Source organism: Muntiacus reevesi, chromosome 3 (genome assembly GCF_963930625.1).
Source record: "Muntiacus reevesi chromosome 3, mMunRee1.1, whole genome shotgun sequence".
Taxonomy (NCBI): domain Eukaryota; kingdom Metazoa; phylum Chordata; class Mammalia; order Artiodactyla; family Cervidae; genus Muntiacus; species Muntiacus reevesi.
The window spans coordinates 145,050,103-145,074,951 of record NC_089251.1 but is presented as its reverse complement, the minus strand read 5'-3'; the positions used below and the strand labels follow the sequence as shown (position 1 = coordinate 145,074,951).

The 24,849-nt window shown below is 36.5% G+C and overlaps 1 protein-coding gene and 4 non-coding genes across 7 annotated transcripts; all 5 read left to right on the top strand.

Annotated features, from left to right (window-relative positions):
* Positions 1-196: 196 nt before the first annotated feature.
* Positions 197-24,215, top strand: NOP58 (NOP58 ribonucleoprotein). 3 transcript variants are annotated; one of them, XM_065930810.1, is made up of 15 exons: positions 197-438; positions 4,782-4,858; positions 6,751-6,803; positions 10,417-10,538; positions 11,822-11,958; positions 13,617-13,681; positions 14,518-14,652; positions 15,685-15,830; positions 16,400-16,526; positions 18,542-18,705; positions 19,546-19,680; positions 20,151-20,212; positions 21,335-21,468; positions 23,345-23,511; positions 23,912-24,215. In XM_065930810.1, the coding sequence occupies exons 1-15, from the start codon at positions 394-396 to the stop codon at positions 23,960-23,962; spliced, it is 1,620 nt and encodes a 539-aa protein (XP_065786882.1). In that variant the 5' UTR covers positions 197-393; the 3' UTR covers positions 23,963-24,215. The 3 variants fall into 3 exon arrangements, with proteins under 3 accessions (XP_065786882.1, XP_065786883.1, XP_065786884.1); XM_065930812.1 differs by lacking the exon at positions 197-438 and adding an exon at positions 7,001-7,120 and having other exon boundaries at positions 4,780-4,858; XM_065930811.1 differs by lacking the exon at positions 6,751-6,803.
* Positions 6,135-6,223, top strand: LOC136165857 (small nucleolar RNA SNORD70). The gene has a single exon (XR_010662822.1). It is a non-coding gene; the product is annotated as a small nucleolar RNA SNORD70 (small nucleolar RNA).
* Positions 6,896-6,981, top strand: LOC136165856 (small nucleolar RNA SNORD70). Its single transcript, XR_010662821.1, has one exon. It is a non-coding gene; the product is annotated as a small nucleolar RNA SNORD70 (small nucleolar RNA).
* LOC136165883 (small nucleolar RNA SNORD11B) lies at positions 15,884-15,969 on the top strand. Its single transcript, XR_010662846.1, has one exon. It is a non-coding gene; the product is annotated as a small nucleolar RNA SNORD11B (small nucleolar RNA).
* On the top strand, positions 16,672-16,755 carry LOC136165881 (small nucleolar RNA SNORD11). The gene has a single exon (XR_010662844.1). It is a non-coding gene; the product is annotated as a small nucleolar RNA SNORD11 (small nucleolar RNA).
* Positions 24,216-24,849: the final 634 nt, after the last annotated feature.

Here is a 24,849-nt window from a genome sequence, read left to right as displayed (position 1 = left end):
AGTTTAAAAATCAGTAATCAAAAGCGAACTTTTTCGCTTTCAGAGTTCCCTGAGCCTAACAGTGTAAAAGCTCGTTTTGTTCGGAAGGAATCTCGCGATATTTTTGTGATTCTCTGTGGCGGGAACATACCGGAAGTTAGGGCGCTCTATGTTGTATGTCATCTGGAGGAAGTGAGGTCATGTCCCAGAAGCCTTAGCGAGGAAGTGTCCCGTTCGGGTGTTCTGCTTGTAGTGTGGTGTGGAACGTTAAGGCAGCGTGGTTTGCTTCTTTGCGGCAAAGCTGGTCTGTGGCTGGCCAGGGCCTTACGGGCCTTTGGGGACCGCAGATTTGGTCTTTTCTCACTGGTAGGAGAGCTCGCGCCGAGCCGCGTAGCGCCCCGACCCGTCCCCACCATGCTGGTGCTGTTCGAAACGTCCGTCGGCTACGCCATCTTTAAGGTCGGTGGGAGAGTGAGCTCTTGGAGGGGGCAGGCGGCTGTTGGGCAGGAAATGAGAGGGAAAGCTGTAGGAGAGGACGACGGTGTTCAGGATCGCGTGGGTGCCTTTTCTGTCCCCCTGCTGTGAAAGGAAGGGGAAGACTTTGGGCCTCGGAGGCGCATGTTTCAGTGAACACGTGGCCGCGCTCTTGGGGGCGTCGGGTTCGGTAAAAGGTTTTGGCCTAGTTAGGTGAGGAAGAGCCGTGTTAGTTACGATAGCTAGTTTAGATTTTGTTCTGAGAGTTTTGTGGAATGATTTTGGAAGGTTTTAACAGAAACGACCTCATTTAACTTTGTTAATGAAGTTTCTTTGCTCTGCGCAGAATAGGAGGTAGAGTTGACAGGATTGGCTGGCGGATTTTAAAGTATGCGAGATTTGCGTTTAAAAAGATGGGTGTATGGAGGTAGGGAAGGGAAGAGAAGTTTTAGGGATTTGGGGACTGGGAGAAGGAAGGATAATAAAGAGTTCCAGTTTGGGCTTTGTGAAGCTTTCGCTGTCTGTTAAACTTGGAAATACAATGGTCCTTTCAAGTTTGAAGCCCAGATAAGAAATCTGAGCTGGAGGTAACCAATTTGAGTTCGCTGTTTTAATAAGGAAAGTTAACTTTCAGTTCATCAGCAAGGAGATAGTTGAACAGTGGGACGTGCATATAGTACGATGCTGTTGAGATGTTAGGAAGAATGAGGTAAATTAGGTGCCACCCACGTGCCTGGCACTCGAGCTCTAGGAATATAGCAAAGAAAAAAAATTTCACATGTGCTGACAAGGCAAAAGAAGTGCTAGATAAAATATGTAGTATGATTCTAGTTATGAATTTTAAAACTATGTGGTGTGGGTGCAGAGAGTCTGGAAAGGTACATACCAACATATTTGGGGAAGGTTTTTGTTTTATTTTTCCAAGTTTCTTTTGACAGTATCTGTTTGCATGTTAAGGTAAATACTTGTTGTTTTTAAGAAAACCAATAAGATAATTAATCCAAAGCTGACTTTGCTTATTTTTCCCCTCATTATTGTTGTCTGAGATTGTAATATTAGCAATTTTAAGAGACTAAAGTGCTTTAGAGCCTGTCAACAGCTCTATTAAGCTTTTCCCCAGCTTCCTGCAGTCTTTTCTAAATTCTTAGAGTTCTGCACATGCCCCCAGATTCTCTTAGCCAACAGTCTATTGTATTTTGGATCAGTGTCTGTGGATGAATATCATCTAAATTGATGTTAATGTGTACTGTCCTGATCTGGATGCTAAGAGGGGAGGGTAACTTTGCACTGTTACTAGTTGCCTCTAATGGTGGGGAGGATTTGGCTTAGCAATTGTATGGTTTCTAGATCTGGGTCATAAAGCATAAAGTCATATGATGAATTATTGATTTCTGTTAATAAAGACTACTCTCCATAAACGTAAGTCTTGAGTATTCTATTGTAGTTTTTAATGTTTATCTGCAAGTTTTTTGTTCAAAATTGTTAAATGTTTTTTCTATAGTGTATTCCAATATTAGAAATAACTAAAGGCTTGAATATATTGAAATATGCTTCATTTATAAATATTCAGTATTAGTAGCAGTTATTGATTCTGAATAAAATAGACTTCCGGAATGTTCTGGATAAGTGATGGTTGCACAATTTTGTGAAAATTCCTACTAAGTGAATTGTATACCTTAAAGGAGTGAATCTTACTGTATATGAAATATCTGTGTGTAAATATGCAATACAAAGTTGTTAGCTCCCTTTCCTATGATTTCAAAATGATGGAGTATAAAATTATTAATATATTGGTTGCCTAAAATTAATCCTTGAAAAGAATGTTTTTTCAGACTTTATTTTTAAGAAATACATTTTATATCATGACCCAGTATATGCATATCCATACATACACAGTGATTCAAAAAGAATTTAAAACTTTAAAAAATTGTTACTTGTTAATAAAGTTATATGTAAATGTAGAGACAATACCTAAAAGAACTATTATTATTTGTAGATAATTGCAAAAACTCAAGCCTGTGTCCCTTATGTCACGTGGCACACAGAATAAGACTCAACATTCTTAAGCCTTACTATCCCAGTCCTTTACTACCCCAGATCTTTCCTAGCTGTGCTTCCCAGTGTGGTAGCCAGTAGCTGAACACAGCTATGTGGGTGCGTGCCTGCTGAGTCGCTTCAGTCATGTCTGACTCTCTGCGACCCTGTGGGCCATGGCCTGCCAGGCTCCTCTGTCCATGGGATTGATTCTCCAGGCAAGAATACTGGAGTGGTTGCCATTTCCTTCTTTGATACAGCTATGTAGCACTTGCAATGTGACTGGTAAAGCTGGGGAGATGGAATTTTTCATTTTAATTCATCAGTCACTTTGTACAGTGCTGCTGTGTAGCATAGAGTTGTGTGTTCCTTTATTTTTTGGGAGCTCAAAGCTTTTTTTATTGTAATACCAAAATTCCTATACAACATGATTACTAAGCAATGTTTTTCCACCTTTATTGACTATAGTTACATACTATGTAACTCACTTTAGTAAATGTAAATAAGTACATATAGTGCTTTTTATAGTAAAATAATTAACGATATAACAGCAGTGCTGAAGATTTTATGGTAGCAATAGCTAAGCTATTCATTCCATCTTAATTCAAAATGATAAAGTCTAAATGAATTTTGCATACTAATGCTTCACATTTCCTTGTCTGAAAATGAATGATTAAAAGTTTGAGACAGATGTATAACAGGTAATGTAGCCTAATTTTATTTTTGTTCAAACTTCATGCTTGTTTCAATAACTTGCCCACAAATGGGGACATAACTGTAGCTAAGATTTTGTTTGAAGACCTTTCAGTGGTCATGAGTTAACATGATTTCATTATATTTCCTTTGGTGCTTTAACTTCGTGAATACTGATAATATCTCTTAAATATGTCAGTTTTGTTATCTAAATAGTATCTTCAAATATACTTGCTTTTCAACTAGAAAAAATGTGAATTTTACTCATGAATCATATCCCCTATTTGGTGGTACATATCCTCTCAGCAATCATTGGACTTTGGCTGTGGTTGACAACATTCTGAGTGAACTATTACAACTATTCTGTGAACTATTTAAAAAAAAATAACTTTGAATTACAAGTTTCAGTGCTTTCTTGAGATTTGATGAAATGTCTTTGGGTTCTAAAGTTTTCATGACAGAAATAGAACAGTCATAGTTCGTAATTTTTTAACATGAAAGTGTGCTTTGCATTTACTACTTCATCACTCTGATTCCTGTTTTTCCAGTTCTGTAAATATATTTGATTCGGCTCTGTTGGGGGTTAAATTTAAACAGTGCAAATCCTTAAAATCATCTTGCCACTCTGACAGAAAATTTCTTGATGTTTTATCGTGAAATATGTATTAGGCTATCACTGGGAAATAAGTCTTACTATATAAATGTTCTGTGATGTTAAGGATTTGATGCAATATAGTTTAGCAGTAAAGTATAATTTTTCATTGATCAGCTAACTCCATAAAACAACATGTGCAAAATATATTCATCTATAATACTGTATTTCATCAAATATAATATGTCATTATTTTACACTGCTGATTAAACTGATCTGCCATCAGTTGTAAGACTCCCAGTTTCAAGATGTTAAATATGGGGAAACTGCATTTTAGGACTGCTACTAACTACCCTAGCTTATATTTGAACAGTTCACTTCTCACCTAGTATTGGTGAGGAGAATAAGAACTTATATTCATTCTTGATTTAAGTGAAACTGTTAGAAGCTCTTGAAGGCATCTTGATAATAAATCTGTCAACATGCATTTCTTATATGATCGTTTAACTCCACTCTCAGTAATTTGTCCTATAGAAATACATGTATACATATACAAAAACATAAAGGGTGTAAACGATGTTATATTCATACAGTGCAATTCTTGTTAAAACATAGAATTACTTCCATGATATGTGAAGTGTATAGCTTGATTCCCGAAAGTACACGTTAATGTAGCATAGACAGTCAAAAAGTCTGAGGAATATATACCTAAATGTTAATGACTGTGTTTCATAAGTAAAAGTGCTCCTTTTTCCCTTCCCATGTTAAAATTTCTTACTTCAGAATGTGTCTTAGAACTAATGGTATCTAAGTTTTAGAGAAATCCTTAATAATTTCATATTAGGGAGATCATAGCAATAAATAACAAAATTTCTGTAGAAAGTAGGCAAATTTTTTGTTTTTGATTTGTGAATATGATAGGCTTTGTGAAGGGGTCAAGGAACTCTCTAAAATAGAAAGTTTTTAACAAATATCCAACTTGACTTAAATTCCATCCATTTACTTGCAGGTTTTAAATGAAAAGAAACTCCAAGAAGTTGATAGTTTATGGAAAGAATTTGAAACTCCAGAGAAAGCAAATAAAATGTAAGTCTTCATTAAACTAAGAACTTACCAGTTAACATTTAGAGGTGTTTGTTTTTGTTTCTGCCTTTTTCTACGAGTTTGTGTATCCCCCTCAGTCATATAATATATCCATGACTTTTTGAACTCTTTCAGGAGTAACATTGGTATGAGCCTAATTATTAGATTCTTTATCTGGAACTTAGACTGTCTCAATTAATTTGTATTAATTGCAGATGAGACTGGAAGCACCCCAAAATCACTATTTTGTAAGATGTTTTAAACTGTAAATTGATTGTGAATTAAGTATTAAGTTAAAAGTAATAATTGTCAGAAGCATGGGCTGTGGGAATTGCCTGGTAGTTCAGTGGTTAGGACTCAGCACTCACTGCCAAGGGCCCAGGTTCAGTCGCTGGTTGGGGAACTAAGATCCCACAAACCACAAGGTGTGGCAAAAAAGGAAAAAAGCATGAGCTGCTAATAGACTTAACTTACAGATTCTCTTAGTGATACTCAGATGCTTTTGAACTTAGTGTATTCACTCTTCATGACTAATATTTCCTAACTCACCCTGAAGTGGTTAAATAACTAGCTAATAAATCCTAGAAAGACAGACCTGTGTTCCCCAAGGTCTCTGGACAAGAAAACAGAGTGTGATAACCTTCATACCCAGATTAAGAAATGAGTGGTGGGGGAGAGAGCTGGCTTTTCCTCAGGTAGTCAAGAAGGCTGTTTCACCACCTGTGAATCACCTTGTAAAATAGCCCATTTGGTGAACGTGGTCCTTAGGAAGGACCTAACTAATCTCTTGATTGTGTCCTTGAATGCCAAAGCATATTTGATAATTCATCTGCTAATGCTAATAAAAACTCACTAGAATCGAAGGAAACTACTTGAGCTTGCTAAAGAGTATTGAACCCAAAGAGATGTCATACTAAACTATTAGAGAAACATGGTATACTGGAAAACTCTGCTTCGGAGTAATACGTATAACATGATTGCATTTTTGTACATGTTGTTGTACAGCTACATATGTGTTTATGCAAATATAGAGATATGAGTAGATGCCACTTCAGATGAGTGAAATTGGTGGTGAGGTGAGGTGGAATAAGGTGAAGTAACTGCTTTCTTCTTAAAATCTTTGTACTGTTAAGTGTGCATTCGAGGTGCCACTAGGATGTTCCCTGACTAGGTAAGGGAACAGTATTGTTGAAGATAATACTGCTTTAGACTCAGTGGAAGACTGGTTTTGGTTTTCCCTTTTAAAGGGCTATATGATTTAGTTGTTTGAGTAACCTGATTCATTGTTGTCGATGATGTATTCTTGTTGGACCTGAATTTGCATGATCTAACTCAAATATTCGTCACTACCACTGAGACAACAATGGGTTAACAATGTATTTGTTTTGATATAAAACAATGTTGCCTTGAACATAAGTGATTAGGGAGGAGAAGGGAAAGTGAGGTTAGCAAAATTTAGACCTAACAGTTATTTTTTCATGGCATTTATACTAGATGGACAAATCAGTGTCATGAGATTCTCAAACTAAGAGGGACTCTTACACCTTTTCTGTCCTATATAGTAAAAGTCATCTGTGTCTAGCTTTAAGCAGCAGAGGTTATGCTGAAGCTTCAACATCTTTCCTGTTTAGATACGGTGACATACTTTTCTGTTGCTGTTCTAAGTTTCCTCCAAAGCCTGTAGTATCTGTAATAGTTCCTCTGAATGTTACTAGCCTAGCATTTAGAGAAATTGGTCGTTTTATGAAGTGTCTACCTTTGCAGCAATATGCAATGGCAGGAAAGTTTCTTTTATTGGTGTATGCCTTGGAAGCAGTCCACTACCTCTTCTCCTAAATATGTGGCATTTGCAAAATCAGTGTGCCCTCATAACATTTTTTTTCCCTTAATTCTAGAGTAAAGCTGAAACATTTTGAGAAATTTCAGGATACAGCAGAGGCATTGGCAGGTAAAATCAAAGACTAGCTTTTTTGTTTTTTAAATACTGGTAATTTGTCATTCTTAAGAAATTGTTTGCTTTAGTTGCCTAAGTTAACCTTTTTCAATGTTGTCAATGATGCATTCTTTTGAAACTGAATTTAAGTGATCTAACTCAAATTCGTCACTACCACTGAGACAACATTGAGTTAGCTTTTTTCACTATAGGGCTGGTTTTTCCCCCACATGTGATGAGAGGTGAGAAGTGGTTAAGTTGATCTCCCTGTGGAAACCAACAGCGTAATGCTGAAGCACAATTCAGTAAAAGCTGTTCTACAAGGGATCAAGGTAATGTCAAGTACACGGGTCTCTGATTTTTTAAATTCAGTGATTAAGTTGAGAATAGCTAGAATTTGGAGTTGAAATAATAAGGCAGCTCTCTATGTATATACATTTTTAAAGTTAAAAAAAACATAATATTAAAAGATTTAAGAAAACTAATGGGGGGGGGGCACTGTAGGCTTTTGTTTTTTAAAACAAAACTGGAGAAGCATACATAAGAGTTTCCCGCAAAGGGCATGATGTTTTTTATGATTTAGAAGAATGGGTGGTGACTGTACACCCTTCCGCTTGTCCTGGTGACGAGAGCAGGTACAGGGTGGAGTCTCCTGAGCGGGCCTGGCCGCGGGCAGCTGAGGTGCTTTTCCCCGCCGCTGTGCTGGGTGCGCGGCTGCTCTGTGGCCGGCAGGGCTCTTCTTTGGTGTGCTTGTCTCAGAACGCAGTCTCTAGGGCACGTGGCTTCAGTCATGGTGTAGAGACTTAGATGCCATCAGCATGTAAGATCTCCCCAGACCAGGGATCGAACCTTTGTCTCCTGCATCTGGCAGGAGGATTCTTTACCCCTGAACCACCAGGGAAGACCAGCACTTGGTTTTCTAATGTTCTTTTAATACTAGGGAAAACAGGAAGATGGACTATAAAACTAATCAAGAATTTTTCAGTTGCTTGAATTCTGTATCTCAAGTCAGCTGACTACTTGGTGGTATATTTTGAAAATGAAGGATCATAAGGAAGAATATGGCTAACTGTTAAGCTGTAGAATTCATTTGACTGACCCAAATAATTTTTGTTCACCCCACGAGAGAACGGTAGTTCCCTTATATAGTGAAAATTAGGAATCTAATTAAATATGTTTGCATATCAGTGGGCTACCCCAACCTTGGCAGAGGGGTAAGTGGAAGGAGGAGTTAACAGTAGGGCCAATTTTTAAAATAATTCTAGGGCTGCATAGATCAATTCATTAAAGCCTTAAAGAGCATAAATATGATCATTTCAACCTGGAAAAATTTTTTTAAAGATAGTTCTGTTCATCACAGCTTTAAAAATAAATATGGGTAGAATTTTGGTAATGTCCCAAGTGAAATTGTGTTAGCTTTTCTCCAACGCTGGGGAGCATTATTTGTATAGACTGATTTGAATAACTCCTCCTGGAATTGTGCTCTTGGTGAGAGGGAGCATCGCACAATTTGTGGGATCTTAGTTCCCCAACCAGGGATTGAGAGGCTATCTCATACTGATTCATTTGAGAAGACCCTGATGCTGGGAAAGATTGAGGGCAGGAGGAGAAGGGGATGACAGAGGATGAGATGGTTGGATGGCATCACCGAATCAATGGACGTGGGTTTGGGTGGACTCCGGCATGTTGGTGATAGATAGGGAGGCCTGGCGTGCTGCGGTTCATGGGATCGCAGAGTCGGACACAACTGAGTGACTGAACTGAACTCATACTGAGCTTTTGGTATTCCTTAAAATAATGTCAGATAAATGGAGAAAATGCCATGCTAGATGAGAATTTAAAGTCCATCCCAGACTCTCTCAGTCTAAATTCCATGAGGATAGAGGCTGTGTTGTTCACTGTCAAATCTCTAGCACATAAATATTTTTGGGTAAATGAGTGAAAGTAGTGAGCTCCTTTAGGAATCTGGTCTTAGAAACCTACAATGCCTTTTCCCATCTATTTTTACCAGAAAGTTGAACTTGATCACATTATTATTAGAACAATCCTTCCTGGGAATTAACTTTCCACTCCTTGTTAAAAGGCAGTTTTGATATTACAGAACCAAAATGGAGTGTTTGTAGGTGTCAGAGTATACATTTAAAACTTGTAGCCTAAGAAAGAGTCTGGGGTGTGATGTCAGTTTTATACTGGTCTCAGAAGCTAAAATGTGCCATTTGCATGGCAAGGTTTATTTTTAGTCTTGGTCACCTTTTGAAGTTTCATGTCTTACAAACAGCCACAGTAAAATTTGGGGCCAGCCTAAATTTGGATGAAGGGAAAGATGCTGAGAGATGCTGAAGAGTGCCTAATAGAGAAGGTGAAAGATTCACTTTCCCCTTAGCCCTGTCACCATCTCTGTATACCATCTTTTTAAAATACATATTATGAAGAGTGATTAACAGGGTTTTTTATAAAGGGAAGATAAACATTCGTGAATGTTAGAATAGGATCTAGAGTAGAAATTTTTTACTTTTAAGGAATCTTAAAGGAGAGCACTAGGTTAGGTCAAAGTGTGAAAGTAAATGATAGGGAAGATTGAGAGCTAAAGGGAGGACATTGAATAAAAATTTTTAATTATAAAAGATTAAACACTTGTAAGGAAAGATTTCAGTTATTAGAGAAATGTAAATTAGAAAGGAGTCAGTGTTTCACAATATGTAAATTGTTAGAACTCAACAGAAGTAGTTTGAATCTTAGCTTATTTGTAAAGACCTCTCTGTAAGATGTGTGACAGCTAGATCACTTTTGTCCTCGCCTTTCATCTTCCAGATACCAGATGAAATGGATTTGAAATTCAAATGAATGGAAATTTGGTCAGGAGGAGAGAACAAGTACCTGGCTGATTAAGCACAAACTGCCTGATTTTTTTAGAAATTGTGACAGACTTTCTGTCAGGCGTACTTTAAATTCGGCCAAAACCCAGACAGATACCAGAAGAGGTGTGGGTATTAATTAGTCCATGTGGGTCCAGAGAATCTCAGTATGGGTCTAAGAAAGGGTGAGAGTTAAAAGTAGCACATTTAGAGCTTGCCAAAAATGAAAACAGTCTCCAAATCAAATTGGCTGCCCTCAGTAGTAATTCCCCAATCACTGCACATCGAATAGTAGTAGAGGCCTGTTGGCACATCTGGATCAAGGATTGGCAAAGATAAGACCTCCACTCAGGCATGCTTACAATGTGGCAGAACCTTCAAAATGAATAAACTCCTTTTTACCAGTCATGACAGGATTTTTATGGTATTTCACAGTCCAGAACATCAGATCAGTTGATGCATAGGGGAGTGAATCTATTTGCCATCACAAAACAGATTGTTTCTAACATATAATTCTGGGCTCAGAGGGATTGAGTGACGTACAGGGAAGAAATGCTGGATCTGGTTTAACTCCTGGTTCTCGAGTGCAAATGAGGGGAAGATCAGATGAGATTCTGAAGTTTGTAATGTTTATCATTTCATTTCAGAAGTAATGTTAAATTCAGCTTTTGAAGTGTTTTGTCTTTTTGGCTTTATTTATAAAATTTAATTAAGATCATGAACCTTTCAAGATAAAGTTTTGAGTTAGCTCTTTTGTTTTTCTTCCTAACAAGCATTCACAGCTCTAATGGAAGGCAAAATCAATAAGCAATTGAAGAAAGTTCTGAAGAAAATAGTTAAAGAAGCCCATGAACCCTTGGCTGTGGCTGATGCTAAACTAGGAGGTGTTATAAAGGTAAAGTTACAGTTTTCTTTAGCCTTCTAATCAGAGCTGACTAAAAAGCCTGGCCTTTGTAATGAATTGTTTATTATAAGTTCTCAGGATTGAATTCTTGATCTTTTCCCCCTATGGTATGTAATAATTGGTTTTCAATGTGGTTGTCAAAACTAAGGATATATAAGTAATACCTCAGATAAAACACTATGTGTATATATCCTGGCATATTTTTATTTAGGGACTTTTTCTCTTTTCAATATAAATGGAATCATATCTTTTTTAGTGTATATATTTATTAAAAACACTTTACTGGAGGTAGAGTTGCTAAAAATTAAATATAAAATAAGAATGGAAAGAAAGTGTGGATAGGTAGGCCCCAAAACATGAAAAGCAAGTCATTTTAGGTCATTTAGTTGTGATGGTTTGATTTTCGGTAGTTACAACAGGTCTTACAGTGCAAGCACATGAACATACCTCTGACTGTTTTTTCCTATTTTAATTGAAGCGTAGCTGATTTACAGCCCCCTCCTTCTTGGGGTCAGCGTTAGTGCCCTGTGGCTGTCTGCAGGTAGCAACCTGGTGAGGAGATTGGAGGGTGGTTTTTTTTAAGGTAGAATTGTGAACTGAGTATTTGTTTAGATAGATTATTTCTAACACTGTCAGGTAATGAAGTTTCTGTACTGTCAGTCTCATCTTCATATTTTTCTGTTAAAAACATTAAGCTTTAGCATAAAAAACATGCACATAGAAAGGCATATAGGAGGGCAAATTGCTGACTAGTGGGATTATAAGTATCTTTTTCTCCTTTTTCAATTTCTCCGTTTGAAAAACTTAAACTGAATATCTCCTGTGTAAATACTGAATATTTGTTTCTTTTAAATGTGATGTAGCATTTACAATTTTTCATGCCTGTCATTTGCATTTGATGAAATACAACTGTGTAGATTTGTATGGAGTTAGCAAATACCCTACAAAGTGAAAAAAATGAAGGCTTGCAAGACAGATTCATTCTGTTTGTGTGAGGTGTGTAAAGAGTTAATGTGTGTTTGTATTTACACAGTAATGCATATTTGGAAAACATCTCGGGGACCCTGACAGTAGGGAAGGACCTGAGGCCTGGGTCTGTTTATGGCTTCTGATTCATGTACACGGGCTGCCTTCCTAGAAGCTTAGGCCAGTTTTGTTCAAGTGCTCTTCCCACACACATACCCAAAACTGCTTTTATGAAACTGAGAAATGTGTGTGTTTAAATCAGTGCTATTTTAATTCTGTATTTAATACAAATGTTCTTGTTCGTATAGGAAAAACTGAATCTCAGTTGTATCCACAGTCCTGTTGTTAATGAACTTATGAGAGGAATCCGTTCACAGATGGATGGATTAATCCCTGGGGTAGAACCACGTGAAATGACAGCTATGTGTCTTGGGTTGGCACACAGGTGAGATTTACTGGAAGATAGTCATCTTATTTTTACTTAATAATTATATAGCACTGTTCTAGGCATGTTACAAATACTAATGTAATCCTCAAGAATTTAAAGAGGAACATAGTTATAGTATCCTCATTTAACAGATGAGGAAATTATGTCCAAAGTCATAATAGCTGGGAAGTGATGAAGCCATTATTTCAACCCAGAGGGTTTGGCTTCATAGTCTGGGCTCTAAACCTCATGATGGCACTCTACCTCTCCAGCATTGGATGCTGCAATTCTTCGGCTTTTACCCCCCGCCCCATTTTACAACTTCTAAATCATTTGCTGCTCCATCTACTTGGCATCTCCCTGAACTTTCTCATCTGCCAATGATCTTTCTCTTCTGCTTTGTGTCTGTCTGTTGTTTTACTCTGATTTTTATTCAATTTTTTCTTGAGGCAAAGAGATGTTAACCTATCATTTTTAACAAATCCATTAGAATAGGCATTTCGGCTATGCTGTGATATATGTATTCCTGAAAAACACGGCATTCAGTGAAATTTCACTACAATAGGAGGGTTTGTGAAAAAGAAGGATTGTGGGTAAATGACTCAAATCCTATGTAACTTTGTAACCCTAAAGAAATGTTAACAGTTAAAAAGACATGGTGGAACTTCCCTCCACACTTCACTGCACAGGGCATAGATTTGATTCCTGGTCAAGAAAGTAAATTCCCATATGCTGCCAAAAAAGAGAGAAAAATGACAAGTTTATATTAAATACTAGAAGGACTTTCTTGGTGGTCCTGTGGCTAAGACTGTGCTCCCAATGCAGGGGCCGTGGTTCGATCCCAGGTGAGAGAACTAGATCCTGCATGCCACAACTAAGACCTAGCGCAGCCAAATAAAAATACTTTTAAAAAAAAAGAAATACTACATAAACAAAGGTCTGTATCTTTGAATAAATAAAACTTGAGCATAGATTAATGAAAGGATTAAAGTGAGTTTTATAAATGAGCAAAATGCACAAGAGTCAGGAAAAACTTTTTAATAAACATTCCTAAGAGAGAACAAATGGCTAACTTGAGTTAAGATCCAAATTAATTGGCATTGTGCACAGCAGTCGCTCTCATCTAAGGCAGTCAGATACCCCTCAGGAGACAGGTGGCAGTTGGATTGAGGCTGGGGATGTTGTTGCACATCAGACAAGGGGCCCAGAATAGCCCCCACTACAAGTAAGCAGGCCTCTGTGTTAATAGTGCCAGGATTAAGAAAACCCATATGTACGATATTGTTCCATGGCTTTCTTCTCTTTGGGTGTTTATGAAGAGAAGAAACTGCTGTAGTTTTTCTTACTGGTGGCAGAAAACATTAAGAATGCTGCAGAAGTCATGTCATATGAACCAGTGTAACTTGGACTACATGAAATTATCCTATTTGTCATTCATAAATGAATTCATGTTACAGAAATGTAGGTTATAGTGGGACAGATTGTTTTCTTTCTAAATGTGTGCTTTGGGATCGTGAATGTTATATTCTTGTTTAACTGATTTTTCTCATGTAGAAAAAATAATGTAGCTCCAGGAGAGGGGTTTGGGTAGAGGGTTTTTTTTTTTTTAAGATGTTATTTAAATGCTTTTCCTAAATTCTATTTTAGTAATTTATATTTTTCTCCCTTCTCCCCAGCTTGTCCCGATACAGATTGAAATTTAGTGCTGATAAAGTGGACACTATGATTGTTCAGGCAATTTGTGAGTATAGGACATGTGAGGTCTAACCTGTCTCTTCATTGTGGTTTTTTTCCTATTAAAATTATATCTTTTATGATTGTTGAGGAAGAAAAAGACCAACTATAAGTTTAGTAAATAAATTGGGAAGTGCAGAATAGAAAATTGGAAAACTAATTATAATTTGACTACTTGGGGATAGTAGGAATTACGCTACACTGTTAATGTAAGCTGATTAATCTTTTTCCATGAAAAATGATAACACTTTAAGATATGGGTGTGGGGTTGTTTTTTTTTTGCTTTATATATGTAATAAGTCATTCTTCCATGTCATTTGGTTATTTTTGGATATCAAAGTCTCAACAATTTCCAATTTTAAACATTTCTTTAAATAGCAATTGTATTTCTAGGTATGTATGCCCCCAAAACTGAAAGAGTTACTCAGTTACTTATGCAGCTATGTTCATAGCATCATGATTCAGCTAAAAGGTAGAAACAATCCAGATACCTATTAACAGACGAAGGGATAAACACAGTGGTATATGCATGCAGTAGGATATTATTTATCCTTACAAGTTCTAATATACACTACAGCATGGATGAATTTTGAAAACTCTGTGCTAGGTGAAATAGACTACTTGCAAGACGACAAATACTGTGTGATTCCCCTTATGAGGTACTTACAATAGGCAAATTCATAGAGGGAATAGAAGAGATCAACAGAGGCTGGGGTGGTGAGAATGAGGAGTAATTATTTCATGGGTACAGAGTTTCTGTTTGAGTTAATGGACTATTTCGTCACAAGTTTTTTTTAAACCCTTTTAAGTTCCTGTTTTCTTTTTCGTTTTAATCTACTGCAGCCCTATTAGATGACTTAGATAAAGAACTAAACAACTATATTATGCGGTGTAGAGAATGGTATGGCTGGCATTTCCCTGAGTTAGGAAAAATTATTTCGGATAATTTGACATACTGCAAGTGTTTACAGAAAGTTGGTGAGTAACTTTATCCTTTAAGGTATTGAAAATAGTGGTTTATTTAAATCCTAAAACATGAGTTACTGGTGTTTTTATTCTCTTCCCAGAGTTTTTGGTCTTGTATGTTTGAGGAGTATTTCATATTAACATCTGCTAGATTGCAGAAACAAAATTTGATTTCAATGGCCTGTGTAGTAGAGGACATAGTTCTCTAATTTGGTTTTTCTTGGGCTTCTTTTTTAAAAAAAAATTTGGAGTATAGGTGACTCAGTGGTAAAAATCTGTCTGCCAGTGCAAAAAAACACAGGAGACATGGTTTGAATCCCTGGGCAAGGAAGATACCCTGGAGGAGGAAATGGCAACCCAATCTAGTATTCTTGCCTGGGAAATTCTATGGACAGAGGAACCTGGCAGACTACGATCCACAAGGTCACAAAGGATGTGACTAAGCTCACACACTCATTGTGTTACTTTTTACTGTACAGCACAGTCAACCAGTTACACATCTATATATGTATCTCCACTCTTTAGACTTTTTCCATGTAGTTCATTCCAGAGTATTGCGTAGTTTCCCGTGCTATGTAGCAGGTTCTTATTAGTAATCTGTTTTATGTAGCATAGTGTGTATATGTCGACCCCAACTTACCTGCTCCCCACTCGCCTGAACTGACTTCTTACGGTGAATGTGTCTCACTGAAGTTGCCATTCATAAGGACAACTGTGGGACTGAAAAGTATCCTGAAATACACTAATAGTAATTAATATTAAAAATAGTATTGCTATCTATACTGTTAATGTTAAATTGTGTACTATTACCATAATAAAAATACTAGTAAAGGAACCTGAGGACTGTTAATAATATGAATTACTTTAATCTCTAAAATCAAGCCCTTCCATGAGTAAAGTTACTTGGTCAAACTTGTTTGCTTTTTGTTTTGTTCAGGCATTCCTTTCATTGGCTTATCTCTACTTTTTCTTTTGACTCTTTGGTGGATTTTGTATAATTTACTGAAGAGTGATTCTCCCTCATCCTCTGCAAACATTCCATAGGCGATAGGAAGAATTATGCCTCAGCTCAACTTTCTGAGTTACTGCCAGAGGAGGTTGAAGCAGAAGTGAAAGCGGCTGCAGAGATATCCATGGGAACCGAAGTTTCAGAAGAAGATATTTGCAACATTCTGCACCTTTGCACTCAGGTACACTCTGCACATGGAGAAACTCGTGGTGGTGGTGCCAGCTCTGTAATTTCTGATGGCAGTGATGATTTTTAAATGTATTGTTCACCTGATAAATAAATATGAGGGTGTTCAGTCACTACCTCATCTGATGCCATCTTGACTTACATACTTGCAGGGAGGAATGTATCCTAAAATGACGTTAAAGGAGTACCTGTCTAGTTGATTTCTATTGTTAGCAGTATCTGAATGTTTATAGCCTGTAATTTTTACCCCTCATTTGAAGATAGCTATATGACAATCACAGAGGATGACACAAATGTATAGCCTTTCAAGCTTTTATTTTTAAACGTTGATTAACCTTTTTTAAGCAGTGTATTAAGTTTACATATATTGTCTAATTTTTAAATATTAAAATTTCACAACAGCCATTTTATAGAAAACTGAGGTAAGGAATGGTTAATTTTCCTGGGGTTGTACAACTAACTGCTCTGTGATAATTTGGGGCTCTGATGTTTTAGACATGTGAATTTTATACTGCTTTTACTCTTAAACTATTTATGACTTACTCATTTTGTTTCTTAAACTAGGTGATTGAAATCTCTGAGTATAGAACCCAACTTTATGAATATCTGCAAAATCGAATGATGGCCATTGCACCCAATGTTACAGTCATGGTTGGGGAATTAGTTGGAGCACGACTTATTGCTCATGCAGGTGATGATTTTAATATAATTTGTAAACAAGGGTATTGAGAGTTGTTTTCTAGGTAGGATCTTATTTTCTTTTAAACTGAAGTTTAAAGATAAATCTGGGTAATAAATAGAAGTGAATGGTGTACGTGCGAGGACTAAAGGACCAAGTGTTCAATGATGATTTTTATTTGTATGCCTGATTTCCTTTTGGATAGTGAAGGCATCTTTAGTCACTACCTCTTCTGAGACACTTGTGGTCCATTGTCAGAAGTTTGTTTTGGTTAATTAGAGTACTTGGATGAATACAGAAGGATGAAATCAGGCTTACCTCATTTGACTGTGCTTCACAGATACTGTGTTTTTAAAATCATGGTTTGTGTTAGTGCTGTGTAGAGCAAGTCCATTGGCATCATCCCTCCAACACCACTTGCTCACTTCATGACTCTGTGCCGCATTTTGGTGATTCCCACAATATTTCTGACTTTTCCATTATATTTGTGATGTTGGTCTTTGGTCAGTGATCTCTGATGTTACTACTACAACTTGCTGAAGGTTCAGGTGATGTTTAACATGTTTTTAACAGTAAAGCATTTTTAAATTGAGGTATGTGCGTTGTTTTTCCAGACAATGATATTTCACACCAAGTAGCCTACTCATATAACTTTAACGTGCACCAGGCAACAAAAATTCGAATACTTAGTTTATTGCCACACTTGCTTTATTGTGGTGATCTGGAATGAAATCCACTATATCTCCAGAGTGTACCTGTATGTACTATTGATAGAGAATTTATTTTATTTACATCAAAGTGTTTAAACTAGAGTACTTCTTTTACCTGCATCATTAATCAGAAAAATAGGCCATTCACATCTCCTCAGCTTATAGGTTGCTCATCTGGGCTGGTTTTGTTGTCTACATCTGAAATTTCATAGATGTAGTAAAATGTGTAGCAGGAAGAGATGCAGGGATTAATAGAAATATATGTTTCTTGAATTTTATTTTAATTTTTTTTTTATTTTTTATTTTTCAGTGGGTTTTGTCATACATTGATATGAATCAGCCATAGAGTTACACGTATTCCCCATCCCGGTCCCCCATCCCACCTCCCTCTCCACCCGATTCCTCTGGGTCTTCCCAGCCCACCAGGCCCGAGCACTTGACTCATGCATCCCACCTGGGCTGGTGGTCGGTTTCACCATAGATAATATACATGCTGTTCTTTCGAAACATCCCACCCTCACCTTCTCCCACAGAGTTCAAAAGTCTGTTCTGTACTTCTGTGTCTCTTTTTCTGTTTTGCATATAGGGCCATCGTTACCATCTTTCTAAATTCCGTATATATGTGTTAGTATGCTGTAATGTTCTTTATCTTTCTGGCTTACTTCACTCTGTATAATGGGCTCCAGTTTCATCCATCTCATTAATGTTTCTTGAATTTTAAACATGTATCTAGTGGTTGAGTGACTGTTAATATTGATATTCTCTGACAGAAAATCTGTGCAGCATATCTGACAAAGCAGCAGCTTTTGATGCCCGATTATTGATTGTGTTTATATCTCCTCAGCATGAATTTATCACATCGTTTTACTGAGATGCCTTAATAATAAGTTTTTCATTTACCTATTATTTTAATATTTAAAGGGGTAGAATATTTCATATCTAAAATAAGTCTCAGAAAAATAAGGGCTATATTGGATGATGTCTGTGAATACATATACTTTTAACTCTCCCCTAGTATGCTACGGAAATATGAGGTAGTAATACCATCTCTTCAGGCAAATAGGTATGATTAAACAAATAAGCTTCAGTTTGCTCTAGACGGTCATCACAGACCTCTGCTTGTGGTGCTAATGGATGAATCACAAATGCTTAAGTATCAGGAATTTGGGCTAATTCCAAACTATAGAATCCTATATTATATCTGATTTTTATATACTCTGTGGCTGTAATACTTAGACTGTAGGTCTTTTGTTTAATACATAGAACTTTCATATATTTGGAATTACTTTCCTCACAGTTACTACTTTTCTTTTGAAGGTTCTCTTTTGAATTTGGCCAAACATGCAGCTTCTACGGTTCAGATTCTTGGAGCAGAAAAGGCACTTTTCAGAGCCCTGAAGTCTAGACGAGATACGCCTAAGTATGGTCTCATTTATCATGCTTCACTTGTAGGCCAGACGAGCCCCAAACACAAAGGAAAGGTGAGTTACAATTTTCCTGGCGCAGGCGTATTTTTCATCCAAATCATTTTGATCTTATTCTATAGTGATCAATAAATCTTTGCTGTTTCTTTTTCATCAATTAGAGAATTGTGAGTTCTTTAAACGCTAGTGTACACTGAAAGAAAAGTTAAAAGATAAAGTGTTTGCTGTTTTAGTACTTTTCCAGACTCCCATTCATTGGTGGGTGAGGGTGGGGTGTGGCCCATCAGAAATTTTCTGTGCGGCAGAAAATCAATTTAACATCAACATTCATGACCCATTTTAAAATGATAGCACATACACTGTGCTAAACACTGGATAGGCCTTTGGTGGCCTGTAAGTTGTTAGTGTCTGTTTGTACAGAGGAGGAATCTGACGCTGAAAAGTACTTTCAAGCTTTTATACATACCTAGTTTAACAGAAATTTTATAAAATTTAGAGCAGAGTGATGAAAGAAATAAAGAATTCAGTAAAATGAAATGTTATTTAGCTTTAAAGGGGGCAGTACTTACTGTGGATGACCTCATAATGTAGGTCTAATATCACATAGTAAAAACGAAAAGTTGGGAAAATGGCTTGATCTAGCTTTAGACATGAACTACTGGCAAGATCTTTTCGGTTAGCCATCATATGGTGGCAGAGATTCTAATAGAAGGTAAGCGGCTTAAATATGGTTTACAATACATTTGTAATTCCTGACTTTTAAAAAAATCCTAGAGTGACTCGTAAAGTCAATGATTGAGCTGTAGTGTTCTCATGAATAAACTCTTGAGTGATTTTTTTTTTACATCTCAACTTGGAGTATAGTTTGAATGCGTCTCACTTCAAGTTATTTGTTAGATTTCTCGGATGCTGGCAGCCAAGACTGTCCTGGCTATCCGGTACGACGCCTTTGGTGAGGATTCCAGCTCTGCAATGGGAGTCGAGAACAGAGCGAAACTAGAAGCCAGATTGAGAGCATTGGAAGATAGAGGGGTAAGAGTCATGCTCTGCATGTTGGAGAAGTGTTACCTGTCACAAATTAATAAACCGCAGCTCATGTACATTTTCATCTCACCTGCTGATCAGTTTTACTCTATGATACATTTTCGTATGTCTAATATTGATTGATACATTCTATTTCTGCTTACTGTTAACAGTTTCCCTAGTATGTGACTGTGGTCTAGTGGTTAATTGAGATCCACCTGCCAGTGCAGGGGACATGGATTTGATCCCTGGTCCGGGATGATCCACATGCCGTGAGATAAATTACACCATGCACTGCAGAGCCAGTGCTCCACAACAAAAGAAGCCACTGCAATAAGTAGCCCACACTGCAACCGAAGAGTAGCCTATATGCAGCAACAAAGACCCAGAGCAGCCAAAAAAATAAATTATTGACATACTAGTGTATATATTATAAAGGGATTATGCCTTAAAAATATTAATAATGTTTCTTTTCTTAGATAAGGAAAATAAGTGGGACAGGAAAAGCATTAGCAAAAGCAGAAAAATATGAACATAAAAGGTAAGTTTAGTGTATTTGGGGGAAGCATGTATGAACAATTTTTGCTTAAGAAGAGTCAGAAGACAAAAAAATAGTCTAAAAGCAGCTAAGAAGCATAAGTATTCAGACCTCACTATGAAATTATTAGAAAAGATTTTTGTTGGGAGAGGTGTTTTTGTTCTTATTTGAAATGTTCAATACTGATGAAGTAGGTAGTGGTAATGCAAATAGAACATGGGTAACAATTTGAAAACCGTGTGTCAAGAGCCTTAAGAATTTTTGTTTCTCATTTTTTGTTTGTTTTTTTTAAACAGAGACAAAATTTAGTAACACGTCTGTTTACCTGGGGTAGACCCTGGAGAACCTAGTCACTACTTGGTTTCATGTTTTTAAACTGTAAAAGTTAACAGCCATGAGTCTACAAGACAGATTAATAGAACATTCCTTAGCTTGTTTTGAACAATTTTTTAATGTTCTCTTGCCATTTTGCTTATGACTTAAAATGCCAGTTATGAGATTTAGTTCACATTTTTGACACTCAGTATTTTAATTATTTATTTCTACCTTGTTAGAACAGAAGCAGGTATCTTGGTTTTAGGGTATGTTTATCCATATGTATCCCTTCTTATTCCTCTGCCTCTTATAATCTTGTGATAGAGTATTCTGTATTAAATTTGATTCAGGGCTTTTTTTGTTTTCATTGAATTGCCCAGTGTCCTAAGACTTGAATTGGTTCAGTTTTTACTTTCTAGTATAATCATTTGGTTTAAAGAGATTTCTTCCATTTCTCCCCCCCCCTTTTTTTAATAGTCCCTGACCCCCGCGCCTATCTTCCTTCCTTCCCTCCCTCGTTTCCCCCCCTTTTTAATTGAAGATTTCTTCTGTGCTATGGTTAGTACATTCGTTACTAAATCAGAATTCATTTAGTTCACTTCTCTTGAAGTGTGATTGACCTCCCTAGAAAATGGGTAGACATCTCTTTACCTTTTGGAGACTTAACTTTCATAAACTTCCCTAAAGTTACTAAAATGAAAGTGTGGTATGCTCATGTATTACTTAATGACCGTTTCCTTTAAATTTCTTTAGAATTAATTTGATTAAAAGCATTTGTAAAGATATTCTAAGATTCTGTGGCTCTTTCAGTGAAGTGAAGACTTATGATCCTTCTGGTGACTCCACACTACCAACCTGTTCTAAAAAACGCAAGATTGAACAAGTAGACAAAGAGGATGAAGCTATTGAAAAGAAGGCCAAAAGGGCCAAGGTTAAAATTAAAGGTTAGTTTGAATTTTGTTAATGTCATTTATACTCCTGTTGCATGAGAAGTACAGAATTCTGTATTAGTCAGGGAACTCAAGCTGGGGCCCGAACGACCTGGAGGGGCGGGAGGCGGGGGCATGTGTACACTACGGCTGGTTCATGCTGGTGTGTGGCAGGGATCAAACCAGTATTGTAAAGCAATTACCCTTCCATTAAAAATATAAAGAAAAATGGGGAAAGTGCACACCATAGAACTTTATTATGAAACCACCATATTGGAAGCTAATTCTGTTTTAATAAGCATCTTCTCTAGGGAGTATATTTCATAAGAGAAATGAGAAAAGCATCTGTTTGAATATATAGTTTTAAAGCATCTCTTTGAATATGTAGTTTTATATTAAGTGTACCAAAACTTTAATTTCTAACGTGAACTCTTTTGGGAATTAGCTTAAAAGAGAAGAAAACAAGGTATGTGGTTTCTAAATTAGTAGCTGAAATATTTTTGTTGAGCATAGAATTGATGCAGCAGTACTTCATTGTTTCTGTTACATGAGAAGAACTAGAGTAATAACTGGGTAGTCTGCCATCAGAGTAGTAGTTAATAGGTGCTCCCCAGTGAACTAGGCTCTCTTAAGTTGATAAGTAAATTTCCCCATTTATTAGCTGCACTTGTGTTGAGTGCTTAGCATTAAAGCAATTACCAATTTAACTTTTAGTGTCTAAATAGCTTAGGGGTCAAAAAGCACTGTCAGCAAATGTGGACTTCTGCCCTGGGTGAAGAAAACATAAGTTATTTAACTCCTGTGTTTCATTTTCCTTATTGAACAAAAAGAACTGTAAACCCATTAGTAGATTTGAATCTTGACTTGTAAGATTCATTAAGCTTTTCAAACTTAACCTTCCTGGATCTTTGCCACTCCCAATCCTTTTCAACATGATATTCTCTCTCTTATAAATGGGAATCCTAGTTGCTTTGACCTTTAACATTGATTTGTCTTACAACCCAAGTCTATTCTGGTAGCACATCCTCTTAATTCTACTTGGCAAGTATTTCTAGCACCTAACCATTTATCATACCCATCACTGCCATTCTTAGTATAGCAGCTGCAGTGGCACTCCCATTGCCTTCTCATCTAATTCTATTCCTTTGGTCACTCTGCTCCAGCCACACTAGCCGCCTTGCTATTCCATGAGCCTGCCAACTTCCCTCCTCCCCTAATGTGGGATATTTTCCCTCGATACAGGTGCATTGTTCACTTCCTTTTCTTTTTTAGGTATTTGCCTAACTACCCTGTATAAAATGTCCACAGGAATTGCCTTCATTTGTGCTCCTTTCTTTCTTTGCTTTTATCCTTTGGACTGTTTACTACGTAAAATATTTTATGGTGTACCTTTTTACTCTTCTCTTTTTTGGTCCATTTCCTAGTAAAATAAAAGGTTTGTAAGGGCAGGAATTTTTGTCTGTGCTATTCCTTGCTGTATCTCCAGTTGTCTAGAACAAGCCCTAGCATACAGTACGTACTAAATAAGTGTTTGGTCAATGAATTTCTAATGATAGCTACCCATTATTGACTCCTTATTTTAATGTGCTAAGCATTTAGCATAAATTTTCATGTGTTAAATCAGCAAACCCTAGAAACAGTCAAATGAGATAGACAATAAATTTTAAAAGAATGAGGAGGTTTGGTTTACAGAGGTGTTAAATTGCTTGCTATCATTTATTGTTAGTACTATTATACTAGGTAAATATTTGAAGGCCCTTTACAGCTATAAAATTATATATAATAAACATGGGAGAGTTGATCAACATGTTGGGGAAAAACATTCTCAAAGGGGTTTGAAGGCGGAGAAGCCTGATACAATGTTAATTGTAGTATTTTTACACTTGTTCAGTTGAAGAAGAGGTAGTAGAAGATGTAGAAGACACAGAAGAAGAGGTAGTACAAGTTGTAGAAGAACAGGAAACATCTGTGAAGAAGAAGAAGAAAAAGGACAAAAAGAAACACGTTAAGGAAGAACCACTTTCTGAAGAAGAGCCATGCACCAGCACAGCAGTTGCTGTATGTTTCTTTTTAATTATTAATATTTTATTGACATGGGCAGTTTCCATATTTTACTCTACTCTGTATGTTAGAAATGAACAAGTAGTTTTTTAAAAACTGTTTTTAAAAATGGTCTCATTAAAGCGAAACAATTAGAAAACTCACTGTTGTGTTTGGAACTCCCATGTTATAAAAAGCCGTTTCCCAAACCTAGAATCTTATTACAAAATGGGTTTGGTCTGAAGTGGAAGAGAATATCATTTGCTACAAATCACGGAGGTGATTTTTAGATTTTAGTCTTTCTTACAATCTTGTTTTCAAGGGAAATAAAATAGACTGCTTTTTATAAAGAAAAGTTATTTTTAGTCACTTGTACATTTCCAGTTCTTTCAAAAGCTTTCTTGTTGATTATTTTCAGAGTCCAGAGAAAAAGAAGAAAAAGAAAAAAAAGAAAGTTAATGAGGACTAATGGGAGGAACCATTCTTTCGAAGAGTTCATTATTGAATCAGCTGGATACATCATGCTTAAGATTCAGTCAGAAATATTCGCGAGATACTCTGTAAAATAATTGATGGGAAGTTGGAAGAGAAAGAAAGATTAATCATTAATAGCATTTCATACCTATTTGTGTCTTGACATACTTCAACTATGTTGATTTTATTATGTCATCATTTCTTAGGATATTTGTTATACAAATAAAAATATTTTCTTTGTATTTTAAGGCAGTTCTGTGATTTCTTTACTTTAGGTTGAGAATTTGGGGCTCTTTATGTTATGTAGCTTTTGATAATTATACCTGGAAAGTGAGAGTTGTGAACTATTGATTTGAAACTTAGCCTTTTGGAAGGCAATAATTAGATGGACCAGTTTAAGAATCCCACTTAATGTGTTTCTCTTGCCTTTTTGGACTGTCTTCTATTTTTCTCCTACCTTTCTGTTTTTGTTATTTAATTAAAGCTGTCTTTTGTGTTCAAAGCTTTAAAATTTGGTGAACAAACTTTGCTTCTGTCTCTTTAGGAAGAAAAAAACTGTCCCTAACTTAGTTTGCATTTCTAGAATGTGGAAGAAAATCATTATTAATCTAGACCCTGATTTTTTTTTTTTAGTTCTACCACTTTATTACTACCAACCCATCTCCCTCCACCCTCATGCCCACATGTTCAGTCATATAATCCCATGGACTGTAGCCCCCCAGGCTCCTCTGTCCATGAACTTTTCCAGGCAAGAATACGGGAGTGGGTTGCCATTTCCTTCTCCATTGATTTGTTTTTAAAGTAATCCAAAGTGATGTTTTAAAAAGATAATACAAAATAATTTTATAGTGAAGAACGGGGGTGTATAAAGGAAAAACAAGA